The 13389-nt window shown below is 42.6% G+C and overlaps 1 protein-coding gene and 1 long non-coding RNA gene across 2 annotated transcripts in view; one reads left to right on the forward strand and one right to left on the reverse strand.

Moving 5' to 3' along the window:
* The window catches only part of AGK (acylglycerol kinase), a 100888-nt gene that overhangs the window by 11231 nt on the left and 76268 nt on the right, over window positions 1–13389 (reverse strand). The window contains exons 10-13 of the mRNA XM_027538814.1: window positions 11798–11877; window positions 8864–8921; window positions 4173–4320; window positions 3630–3724 (exon numbers count right to left, since the gene is read on the reverse strand). Coding sequence (XP_027394615.1) covers window positions 3630–3724; window positions 4173–4320; window positions 8864–8921; window positions 11798–11877 — 381 coding nt within the window. The remainder of the gene's footprint in view (window positions 1–3629; window positions 3725–4172; window positions 4321–8863; window positions 8922–11797; window positions 11878–13389) is intronic.
* Window positions 4330–9393, forward strand: LOC113891123. The gene is made up of 2 exons (XR_003510668.1): window positions 4330–5169; window positions 9202–9393. It is a non-coding gene; the product is annotated as an uncharacterized LOC113891123 (long non-coding RNA).

Below are 13389 nucleotides of genomic sequence, written 5' to 3' on the forward strand. Positions count from 1 at the left end.
AGCCTCTTGATGAAAGTGAAAGAGGAGAGTGAAAAAGTTGGCTTAAAGCTCAACATTCAGAAAACTAAGATCATGGCATCTGGTCCCATCACTTCATGCAAATAGATGGGGAAACAGTAGAAACAGTGGCTGACTTCATTTTTCTGGGCTCCAAAATCACTGCAGATGGTGACTGCAGCCATGAAATTAAAAGATGCTTACTTCTTGGAAGGAAAGTTATGACCAACGTAGACAGCATATTAAAAAGCAGAGACATTACTTTGCTAAGAAAGGTCCCTCTAGTCAAGTGGTCATGTATGGATGTGAGAGCTGGACTATAAAGAAAGCTGAGCACCGAAGAATTGATGCTTTTGAACTGAGGCGTTGGAGAAGACTCTTGAGAGTCCCTTGAACTGCAAGGAGATCCAACCACTCCATCCTAAAGGAGATCAGTCCTAGGTGTTCATTGGAAAGACTGATGTTGAAGCTGAAACTCCAATACTTTGGCCACCTGATGTGAAGAGCTGACTCATTTGAAAAGACTCTGATGCTGGGAGTGATTGAGGGCAGGAGGAGAAGGAGACGACAGAGGATGAGATGGTTGGATGGCATCACCGACTCGATGGACATGGGTTTGGGTGGACTCCAGGAGTTGGTGATGGACAGGGAGGCCTGGCGTGCTATGGTTCATGGGGTCGCAGAGATTCAGACACGACTGAGCAACTGAACTGAACTGAACTCTATCATTCACAAAATTCAATTAGAAGTGGAAGTATTTCTTTTTAACATATATATGGAATCATTTGATGCAAATCATATTACCTGGTTTTTCATTTAAATATACAACGAACATCTTCCATGCTGGTAGAGAAACTTTTAAATACATTTAAATACATGTACCAAAATCTATTGGAGTAGCAAGTAGTAACCCACTCCAGTATTCAAATTCCATGGACAGAGGAGCCTGGGGGCTATAATCCATGGGGTTGCACAGAGTTGGACATGACTGAGCAACTAAACGCATCAAAATCTATTTAATCAGTTGCCTGATTAGTTTTGTTTCATGTATTTTGCAATGATAAATACAGTGAACATAGCTCTGCAAAAGATCCTAATTTTCAAACATTCTACACCCCTAAAGCTTCTTTCAGACTCTGAATGGACTTTTTCTTTTTAAATGATAAATGAACATTTTGAGCTACTACATGGCAGCTTTATTGTCTTTGAATATTTTATTGCATTAGCTTTTATTTTGACAAAAAGGTTTTGGAATAAAAGAAAATGAATGCACTGCTGCCAGTGATAAGCAGCACAGGATCATATACTTTTATAATTGGCACAAAGATAAAAAGCTTTCGGCATTCTGAATGCAGCTAATCTCTAGCCACAATCACCTGCTTGCTGAACTCGATCCATTCACTGGTATTCAATCATCAGAGCAAAGAACAAGGTTAAAGAACATGAACAAAACACTGGAAATACATATCATCAGAGACTGGGAATAAAGGAAATGCATAATTAGAAATCTTATCTTTCTTTTTAACCGAGTATTTTTTAACCTTAATACATTCACTGCCACCAACATTTCCAGAATCCCATTATGTAAGAAATAAGGGATTGTCTTGTCTTTATACATCATCTGATTATTTTTGATGGATACATTTTTAGAAATATGCTAACAGGGCCAGTGGTGTGCTTGTATTTCAGCTGCTTCATATATACTGCCACAATGCCGTGGAGAAAGGGTGTTCTGAGCCCTCTTCCCTCCAGTAATACCTGATAGCCCATTTCCCCGCCCACACTGGAAACTAGCATGATTTTTAATTTACGGCCATTCAATATTTATGATTTTAATTTGTATTTCTTTGACATTAAGCATTTTTTTCTTTACTTGTGAAATTAAGATAGACATTATATCCACCTGATAGTGCAGTTATGATGAGTACATGCGCTGACACTATGTACAATTCTCTTTTACACAGTGCTTCTCATGTAGTAAATACCAGTGATTTTTTATGTTTACTTCCTCTGTGAATTTCTATTTTTGTCCTCTGCCTGTTGTTTATATGAATCCTTTGTCCATCTCTTATTGATTAGTATAACAGTTTAGTATAAAGGAAAGCTATGAATTCTGGGTCTATCATATCCTAATATTTTTTCCAATTTTCACAAAAATTTTTGTTTATTTTTTATTAGAAGTACACAAATGTGTCAATATGACTTTTGCCTCAGGTGGCAGTTTAGTCTTGTCCTCCCAAGTTTATATTGATAATCACTTAAGACTTCACTCTAGTACTTTCATAATTTTGATTTTTTTTACATTTAACCTTTTAATCCAACTGGAATCAATTTAGAAAGTGAAAAGAGCTATGTGGTCCAAATGTTATACAACAGACATGCATTAGTTTTACACTCTGAATATTAATACTGGAATCAAGCTTCCCACTGCACCTCTCTCCCTTACTCACCATACTACATCCATACATTCAATTCCATGTGCCAGTTTTCAGATTGACCAGGTCAATTGTGAACATACTACTTTGATTTACTTAAAAGCTAAACATAGTATTGGTCCATGGTTAAGAATAACCTTCCTGCCGGCATCTTCATTAACATAAACTACTAAGGTTTCCTCTAGACCAGGGGTCAGTAAACCTTGACTGTGGATGGTCAGAGAGTAAATGTTTTAGGCTTTTGGGCCATTCAGTCTCTGTCACAATGACTCAGCTCTGCCATTGCAGCACAAGAATGGCCACAGACAACACGGATATGGATGAACACAGCTCTGTTCCAGTAAAACTTTACTTATGGATGTTGAAACTTGAATTCGTATAACTTTTCACCTATCACAAAATATAATTCCTTTTTTGACTTTATTCCAACCATTTAAAAACTTAAAATCAATTCCTGGCTTGCAGGCTGTAGTAAAACAGGTAGCAGACCAGTTTGCTAACCTCTGATTTATTTCAGAATATTTTTTAGCATTGTTGTCCGTATCAGCACTCTCCAGGAGAACTCTCTGCACCGTAGAAATATTTTATATTTGTGCTTTTCAATATGGTAGCTACTAGCCACATATGGCACGTGACACATAGCAGGAGAAATGAGTTTTAAATTTTATTTTGTAATTAATTTAAACAGCTACCTGTGACTAGTGGCTATTATATTGGACAATCCATGTCAATAGATTGGACTCAAAATATGTAAATACAGATATTTGTGTGTGTGTATGTGTATATATATATATAGTTTTCTTCCCTGGAGATCTAAATCTATATATTTAATACAGTCACAAAAATAATAGATGTTTACTCAAGTAAAAGTTCTGCAACTTGTGATTCCTATAACAAACAGGAGTAGACTAACTCCACTGCTAAAGGCCCTTTGCCCTCAGTTCTCTCCAGGCACAAAGCTTGGTGACAGATGCTTGACCAGAGCCCCATGAGCTTTTAGGCACTGCACTCAGCTGTTTCTTCTCATGCTGTTATTCCTCAAAGGGATCCCACATCCTCTTGTTCCTGACCCCTCTCTCCCCCCACAGGGTAAAAATAAAAACACCAAGTTACTAGAAGAGTGTGCAGCCTTTGTAGCCTTTGTCACTTTTCCGAAATGCTTTTCTAATTAAAAAAAAAAAAAAAAAGCACACTTACTGCCAGGTCAAGCTGACTGTTCCGGGTTGTGATGGACAGTTCAAGGGTGGACAACTGCACTTCCTTCCAGACCTCTGGGTTCACCTCTTGCAGGGCTGTGTGAATGCATCCAATACAAGTCAGTTATCTCCCACGAACATTTCAGCACTGCCACCCGCGGCCAGCTGCCAGCAGCTCAGATGGCCTCCCAAGGCCATCTGTGGAATCCCAGGCTTAATTTTCTTTATCTCATACTTTTTATACATGGGATAAAGAGCCAAGTTCAAAATGGAATCTCTAGGCCTGAGACAACCCAACAAAAGCAGCTACAGTGACATAAAGGCTGGCAAGAGAAAGAGGGAGTCGCTGGGAGTCAGGAATGACACAGGCTGTTGTTCCCATTCTTGGGACCTTGCTGCTGCTGGTCTGGGCCTGCGCTGTGCACATCGAGGGCTGAGTTCAGGCTTCCCCAACTCTGGGAGGGTCTGACACTGGTGTGGGGTCTGCCTCAGGCAGTCCTGAGCTGCCCAGGACTTTCCAACCTCCAGTCCCCAGGCTCCTCACCTCCCTGCGGTTGTGCCCAGTAGGACGCGAGCCTCCGTAATATTCTCCTATACAAGGAGGGCCGGGGCGGGGTCTCTTCTTCTCCACTGGGAGGTCTCTCTGTAGGTCCCGTGTACGAGATCGAGGCTTGATGAGTCTGAGGCCACTCCTTTCAATGAAGGGAAAAAAATGTTTATCATGCAACACAATTACAAACTCTTGGAGCTTCTCAATATGAACCAGCATAGAATCACACCATAAGAAATTTATCATTCATTTAGAGATGGTGACACACACATGAGACTGATGAAATCTAGTTGCATCACATACTTCCTTTACTTCGGGAAGCATGTTCCACTCAGAGGCCACACTGGTCTGGCCTCGAAATCCAGCCCAAGGCTTCTTGTTCCTGCTTCAAAGGCCATCATTCTCACACTCCAGATCTGTCGTCTTCCTGGCATCCCGAGTCCAGTACCATCTTGGGTCTCATCAGTGTCCTCAAGGATTACTAAAATAATACCCTAACCTCTCAGCCCTTGACATTGCCTCCAACCTACATAGCAACCCACTTCCATGGCCACATCCTTGTCCTTATCAGTACCCAGAACTACTCCATCTTAGAAGTCTAAAGCCCTGGTATCCCATTATCTAATCACTACCCTTATTCTTCCAGTTGATATTTTTGTGCTCAGTGCTCTCAGGGTGAACCACTCCCCTGTTCTCAAGTTTCCACATGGTGAATTACAAAACAGTAACAATTAACTCTGACTTCTCTCACTCCATCTCTTACTCCTCCCAAGTCCAGAAAGACCCAACCTCTTCTCTTCCTTCTCTGTAAGTGATCAGAGTCCTGCGGAATCACACATCCATTGATTCCTCATGCAGTGGGCTTACTTAGCAGCCTCTGTCCTGATGGAGGTCTTTTAAGCGGAGAAATTCAATTTGGACCATGAGGAAATCAGATTGTGACCACGTATCTACACTGTGTCCTTCACGCCTGCTGACGTTGATAAAGCCGGTATGTCAATTTCCATCTGCTTTGTTTCTGCATTTTGTTTTCATAACTTGGTTCAAAGTCAGAGGAGGAAGAGAGGGCTATGAACTGGGGGCCCCTGAAGACTCTAACCACACCGGGCTCTCAGAGAGTCCCAGCTCCTGGCCTCTCCAGCTGTCCTCAGCACCAACCAGGTGAACAGTGGATTTTACATCATTCTTCTATGGCTTTCGGCCCTCGTGTCTTCCTTCTCTAACATGTACCCTGAAAAGCCTCAGTTCTCGATCAATCTGTCACTTGGTGTCTGTACTTCTACATCGTGGCTCAGTATTATCAGAGGGGGAGATGAGGCCTCCTGCTGAGTACTGACACAGGGAAAACACCGCCCAAGTGAGCATACCCAGGTCACCATAAGCTCTTGGTCTAAGGTCTTTTACGTCACTTGATAATCTTTCTAAACCTTCCTATTTTCATCCTTCTTCCAAACTCCCCACCCACCTCGCTGTCAAAAGATCACCTTGCTTCCTACCATTCAGAAAGAATACAAGGACATCAGAGAGAACTGCCTCACCTCTTTATAAATGTGTTTTCATCTGGACCTCTGTTTTATTGCTCCCCTGTCTCAAGGAAAAAGGTGTCCCTGCCCCTGTCCGAGGCTAGTCCAGGGCTCTGATCCACTCCCTTTCTCTTGCTCACGGACTTGGCCGAATCAGTCATGTTTTTGGTGCCCTTTCCTCTCCTCCCATTCGCTTTTACTTTTGCTTCAGGGAGAAAACACATGAACAGCTCTCTAATTAAAAAAACAAAACAAAGAACCCAGAGTGCTCCACTGACCTGTATTTCTCAGTACCTTCTGCTGTTTTTAATCTCCTCTCCTTCAAAGTCAAGTTTCTTAAAGGAGTGGCTCTGCTGCCTCCAGTTTTTACCTTACCTCCGGTTTACTCCTGAACTTTCTTCAATTTGGCTTCGGCCCCTCCACCTAACACGTTACCAAACCTGCAGGGGTTGCCAGAGTCAATGGATCCTTACTTTCCTCTCTTTATTTTGCTCTTTGATGCTGCTTCTTAAAACCTCGCTCTCTTCTGGAAGTTCTCTCTTTCATTGGCTTCTATGTCAGTACTTCCTCCCAGAGTCTCTCTCTGGATTTTCTGGGCATCGTTTCGGGCTCTTTAAAATGATGGGTTACTCCTGCCCACCTATTCTCAACAGTAACTTCAACAAACCCATAGCTCAATGCCACTCATACACTTACGACATTTAAATCTATTTCTTCAGCCCAGATATCTCTGAATTCCAGATCTAAGTCATAATTGTATGACTTCACTGGTCTGTACCACCGGTAATGTTAAACTCGATACGCGCCAAACTGAGAATTTCACCTTTCTTCACGAATGTGATCCAACTCTGATATTATCAGCATTCACGGAAAACTCTAGTTACCAAACTCTAGCCCCTCGAGCCAGAGACCTGGGACTACGCCCTGCTCCTGCTGACTGTCGAGGATTGTGCCTCTTGAGTCAATGCTCTGGGGTCAAGGTTCACTACTACCACCTTGGCGAGACCTCATCTCTCCTCACCTGGATCGTGTTAGCAATCTTCTATCTGATGCCTTTGCCTGTTACTACCAATGTCCAATCTCTCGTCCATTCTGCTGCCAAACAATTCCTTGCCAAAGTGAAAGCCTGCTCCTGTCATTCCCCTGCTTAAGATCCAGTGACCCTCCAGTGCTTTCATGATAAAGGTCAGATCCCACGTCAAAACCTGCAGTCAGCCCGCAAGCCACTCCACACTGGCCATAATTAAAGACCATGTGACACCTCTCTGCCTCCACACATCCTGACCCCTGCACTTGGAATGCCCTTTAGTATATTTTTCAAAATTTGGCTGAAGTGTCACCTTCTCTGGGCTGACTCTACTGACCTTCAGTCAGAGGTAAATGCTCCTCCTCTGTGCTTCCATCTTATTCTTTCCTGCTTCTCTCCTAGCACTTGCCAAACTGCTGATTTACCAGGCCCTCACTCCTGGCACGTGAACACTTCTTGAGGGCACGAGACCTGTCTTATTTGACCCAGTAGTCCAATTATACAGCAGGGCTTGCCACCCAATAGGTACGCAATCACTGTCTGCTGTTGAAATGATAGAAACAGTTTATATGGTCCCAGATTCTAAACTTAAATACGGAGCTACTCTATTTCTTCCTGAATATTTCACCAATGAAATTATTCCTCCAAGCAACAGCAGTCGTGCATTTTACTCACACAGTTCGCCTTAAGCATAGAAAGTCCTTGCTCCCCAGCACTCCAAGTTCATTTTAGTAATCACATAGATTGGTTACCCCTAGTACTTTAATGGCTTTGTTAATGAATAACTGGATAGCTCCAGGTAAAGGGAGCTATATTTTATAAACGTTTTGCAATGGACATACAATACTTCTTTAATTTCAAACCCATTCGATACTCTGAATGTTAACATTACATAGAACCAAACTCTTTACTACATTGAAACTTCATCTGCCAATTTTCAGATTCAAACTGTAAATATACTACTTTCATGTGCATAAAAGCTCAACATGGTACGTAGTACAAGGTAACTGTGCCTCTTCTATTAGCATTTTCATTAACATACACTGTTGAGTTTTTCTCTATGCCAATATTCTTCATTGTATAGCCTATAACAGCATAGCCTGATAGACCTTTCTCTTATGATGGCAATGGTCTCATACTTGTACTGTCCAATGCAGCAACCTCTACACATATTTGGCTAGTTAAGCATGGTTTGAAGCACAAAGCATTGTTTGAAGCCTACTATATTTCAGTTCAGTCACTCAGTCGTGTCCGACTCTTTGCGATCCCATGAATCGCAGCACGCCAGGCCTCCCTGTCCATCACCATCTCCCGGAGTTCACTCAAACTGACGTCCATTGAGTCAGTGATGCCATCCAGCTATCTTATCCTCTGTCATCCCCTTCTTCTCCTGCCCCCAATCCCTCCCAGCATCAGAGTCTTTTCCAATGAGTCAACTCTTCACATGAGGTGGCCAAAGTACTGGAGTTTCAGCTTTAGCATCATTCCTTCCAAAGAACACCCAGGGCTGATCTCCTTTAGAATGGACTGGTTGGATCTCCTTGCAGTCCAAGGGACTCTCAAGAGTCTTCTCCAACACCACAGTTCAAAAGCATCAATTCTTCGGCGCTCAGCTTTCTTCACAGTCCAACTCTCACATCCATACATGACCACTGGAAAAACCATAGCCTTGGCTAGATGGACCTTTATTGGCAAAGTTATATCTCTGCTTTTCAATATGCTGTCTAGGTTGGTCATAACTTTTTTTCCAAGGAGTAAGTGTCTTTTAATTTCATGGCGTATTCAGATACAAATCTTCAGTTAGCTTCTCGATACTAATATAGACACATTTGCAAGTAATTAATGAGATATAGGTCACTGTGTTCAAGGTTTGTTTGGTTAAGAGTGAATGAACAAAGGGAAGTGAAATACTAAAATGAAATTAAATATGGGCTTGGTAATAGAGAATAAGTTGGCAGATGAGAAATATCAGAACAGGAATGCTTTCTGGATTTGTGTGTAAGTAAATAGGCCCCATTTTAGGAGCATGCCATATACATCTATAGCAAGAAACTTTTAAAAATTCCAAATACACACATCACAAAGGAATAACAAAATACCAGAGGTCAAATGTCAATACTGTAGCCTGCATTTACCTTAAGAGTGCTGAAAAAGTGGGCTGCTTTGGTTTTTAGAGGCCCAAGATACCAGTACCTAAAAAAGAGCAAGATAAAAATCTGATTAGACTATTAAGAAAACTGTCAATGTGCTAGATACCATTCAGGACAGATAATACATTAGAATTACACCTCTACCAGAAGTGTCTGCTCTGGAGGTTTGGAGATTGTGGTTTAGCATAAAAAAGTATTACAGTAAGTTTTTAATCTGCATTTGAATACCACGTCAAACAGAACATAATTAGTTATACATCAGCTAAATCCTTGCAATTTATGAGATATATAATCAGAGTCTTCTTGAATCTCTAAATTCACAGGTATCACTGTAATATGTACTTTGCACCGTGGAACACAGTTAAGTTCACATTCTGAATGAGTGGAGAGTGATAAAGCCACGAAGAGATGCGGGTGTGGGTGCTAATGTATTACTCGTGAGCTGAATGGCTGCATGCTGTACACCGCGTTCTCTCTCAACGCACAAACATACAATTAAAATCTGTAAATCAGCATCATTCCGCATAACTCATGTTATGCAGCTTCAACATGGGAAATGGAAATCTGGGAGTAAAGAGGGTCTACTTCATATTGCTAAATTCCTAAAAGCTACTGAAGAGAAAAAGACGCCTGGTTGGATTTAGAAAAGTAGCATAAAGTAGACTTCTCTCTTAAAATGTCTCTTTCACCTACCAGCCCATCTTAACTGCTCCCTATTCAATTCAAACCAATATGCACTCATTTAGCACTGACGATGTATATGGAGGAAACAGAAGCAATATCATCAGTACAAAATTCTTGCCTTTGCGGGCTTCTGAGAAAACAAGGCCCCCAAATAGAATAGACGACGACAAACAAACATATTTCTATGACATGGTATGAACGGATCACTATTTACTGGTGAGGAGAGTCAAGAAGGCGCAAGAAATCATTATGGGCCTGAAATCACTGGAGCAGCCACACCTGCACAACCAATGACCCAAGAACAAAGTGAGGCCGTGAGACCTAGAAAGCTGGGCTGGACGCAGACACAGGGAGGCGGCAAGGACATCATTCTAGGCAGGACAGGGGCAGCAGCACGGGAAGCGCTTAGAGTAGTTGCCAGAGCAAAAGCTCTAAACAAAGACACAGAACTCGGTAGTTAGGGACGACGACGGAGTAAGCTTTAAACAAAGACATAGAACTCGGTAGTTAGGGATGGTGACGGAGTAAGTTGGTCTGGAACACCAGAGTATGGAGTTTAGCCATCCAAGGAGCAGAGCAGAACCATTCTAACTATTATCCCAGTAAGCACCACAAGGCTATTAACAACCGCTTTGATCATCTAATGTTTTGGTTTCTGTTACTTTGTTTGAAAGCTTACTCGATGCTTTGCTTCTTTTCCAGGGTAGCCAGACAGAAACACATCCCAGCCAAGGCAGTTTATTTCTAAACTGATTTAGAAATAAATAACTTTATTCTGAACTGATACTCTGCGAGGCCACCTAGGAAATGGCTTGTTGCACCCCCACTGTTTCTCCCGTAACACACAGAGCAACTCAGCAGATGGTTCTAGTCCAGGTACAATAACAGCCAGCATTTTAAAATTCCATGTTCAGAAATCAAACAGAATATGGGCCTGTGTGTGATATTCCTCAAGGGCTGACCTATGCTTGTGCTGAACACACTTAGAAAGCAATGTAGGACTTCCCCAGCAGTCTGATGGTTAGGACTCTGCACTTCTACTGTAGGGGGCATGGGGTCCATCCCTGGTCAAGGAACCCCACATGGTCAGGGAAGATCCCACATAGCACGTCGTGTGGCCAAAAAAAAAAAAAGAAAGAGCAATTTACTCTCATCAGACTTTCTCAGGGGAAACTAAGCAATTCCTCATGGTAAACCGCTGTCACGTGAGATTACAGATCAGATACAAGATGACTTGCAGAATGAAGATAACCATGCATACTTGGAAACAAAAGAACGCAGTGTGTGATGTAACTCAGTGGTCTCTCTCCTTTGACAGTCCACTGTCAGGAACCTCATTAGCAGGAATAACCATGTGGAACAAATGAGAGGAATTTCTGTAAAGAAAATGTGGCGAGAATGCCTACAAAGTAAAGAGAGCTTTCTTGATAAGAGCTGTGTGTGAGCTCAATCATCGTTCATTTACACTACACTCAAATTGTAAGCATGTTGTCAAGAAGAGGTAAAGAAAGAAAATAACGCCCGCCAGCTAGGACTGAACTTCATGCCCTGTCTCCTCCAGCCCCACCTCAGGAAGCCTTGCCCACGTGGCCTCTCCATGGCACACAGCACAGGGCACACCCTCTTTCTGAGCTGGCAGTTATATGCTACACAATGAATTCACCAAAAATAAGCAGGTTGCCATGAAAAGCCACCAGCAGCCCTCTCATGGCCTCCTCCGCAGGCCTGTTTCTTCCACCTTCTGGCATTCCCAGGTCTCTGCCTTTCTCCCTCCTCTGAAGGAGGCGGCCTGGGGTCGGTGAATCCACCAGGCCTTCAGAAAGAACACCTCTTGGGGGAAAAGGGGTCTTCCGACCAGGGCTGTCAAAGCTCCAGGAGGCTGCAGCCCCAGTGGTGCCTTGCACTTGGCACCCAGCTAAGCAGGCGGTGGGAGGAGACGACATCCAGTGTCCCCTCTGGTCCAGCTGAGCCCCACCCCCGGTCAATTACGATGTCTAGAAAGAGAGGTGGACACTGCTCATCCTGAGCTACCACTCAGCCAGCGTGGAGGAAACTGGGACTTCCCCCAGCCTCTGTGCACACAGAATGTAAACTCCACTTCTGTTATTCATACACAATTCAACCGCTGGGCCCACCACATGTATTCCAAGATCACTGTATACTGAAACCTCAAAGACGGGGACAGAGTAAGAAGGTGTTTAAAAACCACCACTGGTTAACCCAGTGCCCTTCTACCTGCTAACTGAGACGCCAGCATCTCGGAAGGATCCCCATCGAAGGCCGGTGAGTGCAAACACAGGCTGTTCCTTTTCACCCTGGAAGTTAAATACATTTCACTTAAATTAATGACAATAACCTGGAACTCTCTACAGGTAAGTAGCCAGCAAACGTTCACGGCCTATGTTTCGTCAAAATAAAATTCCAAAAGGGATGTTCCAAATTTAAGAAATGAACTCTTTTGAGTGCTCAGTAAAAGTACTGAAATAAAATGAAACTAACATTCGTGTATTAGGCCTCGTGAATCGGTTGGCAAGAAAACATGCTATCATACTTCAGACTGTAATCACTATGCTGATTCTTGGACCAATTAATCGGGTCAGCCAGAACTTCTTCTCTCACATGTACTTGTCCGAGGTAATTTAAATCTGTGTTCTCTATGGAGGGCCAAGAGTGGTCAAGCAAGATCATCAGAGTTCTGGTATGTACTCCAGAATGTTTCACCTGAGTCTCTGAAGATACAGCCAGGTATTTGTCATAACAAATCAGGATGCAAAGTGATTCGGGTTTAATTCAGTGCTTTATGGCCAAATACTGCATATTATAATCACCAAATTCTAATAAATCAGTGAGTTTAGCAATACCTATTTTAGAAAATAAACATTAACAATGCCACTGCCTCTAAGAGTCTATACTCCATGCTGGGCTTTTTTCTAGAAGAAAATATACACATCTGAATTTTGAAAGGGACATTCCCTATACCTCAGAATTGCAGCAAAAGCCCAAAGGTTCCCCCACATTCTAAAGAGAGCTGCCAACTGCTAGACACAACTCCACAGAATTTGCTAACCGTGCACAGAACCAGGTCAGTTTCCACTGTGCCATCATCAGAACCAGTGTAAGCAGAGTAGGAACTGGAGGAGACTCTTGGCACTCTAAGTTGCTGGCCGAGAGAAAGTGTCTTAAGTCTTCTTAGGAGAGGACATCTGTCCCATTTTCACTCCTGTTCCCACTATGCTGAAACAAGCAAGGCTCTTCTAGGAGAACCACACATAAACAGGGCCAGCCTACAAGGAAAAGACACTGGCCTCTCACTCCTTGGCTGTCTATCGATTGAAGCAGATTTGCTTTTCTGCTCTCTGTACCTGCTTGAGCAAGAGAAGAAACAGTAGAGGGAAGAGAAAAACAGTAGAGCAAAGAGGTGATGTTAAGATTACGTCATGACGGGCAAGGCAAGGATGTATTAGTCTCCTGGGTACCAAGTGCATGCTGTGGAAGATAGCAGGGCCTGAGTCTTTCTCACGCTATTAATCATTCATTTAATCATTTTTTCCATGAATCATTAAGGATATTTATAGTATATTAGGAACTAGCAATAAAAAATGTCTGTCCTCAAAAAGCTCAAGGTATAATGGGGGGATAGACAGACACAGACAATAAGAACATGCAGTAGGTCCAAAGAATAAAGATATGTACCGAGTGTTATCAAAGTACAGGGTGGGTGCCACTGTATGAGTGAGAGAACAGAGCAGACAGATGGTCAGGGAAGCATGACGTAAGTTCTAAGACAACCAGGCATTTTAAAGAATAAGGTAAAATCTGAACAGCCT

This window comes from Bos indicus x Bos taurus, chromosome 4 (genome assembly GCF_003369695.1).
Source record: "Bos indicus x Bos taurus breed Angus x Brahman F1 hybrid chromosome 4, Bos_hybrid_MaternalHap_v2.0, whole genome shotgun sequence".
NCBI classification, from domain to species: Eukaryota; Metazoa; Chordata; class Mammalia; order Artiodactyla; family Bovidae; genus Bos; species Bos indicus x Bos taurus.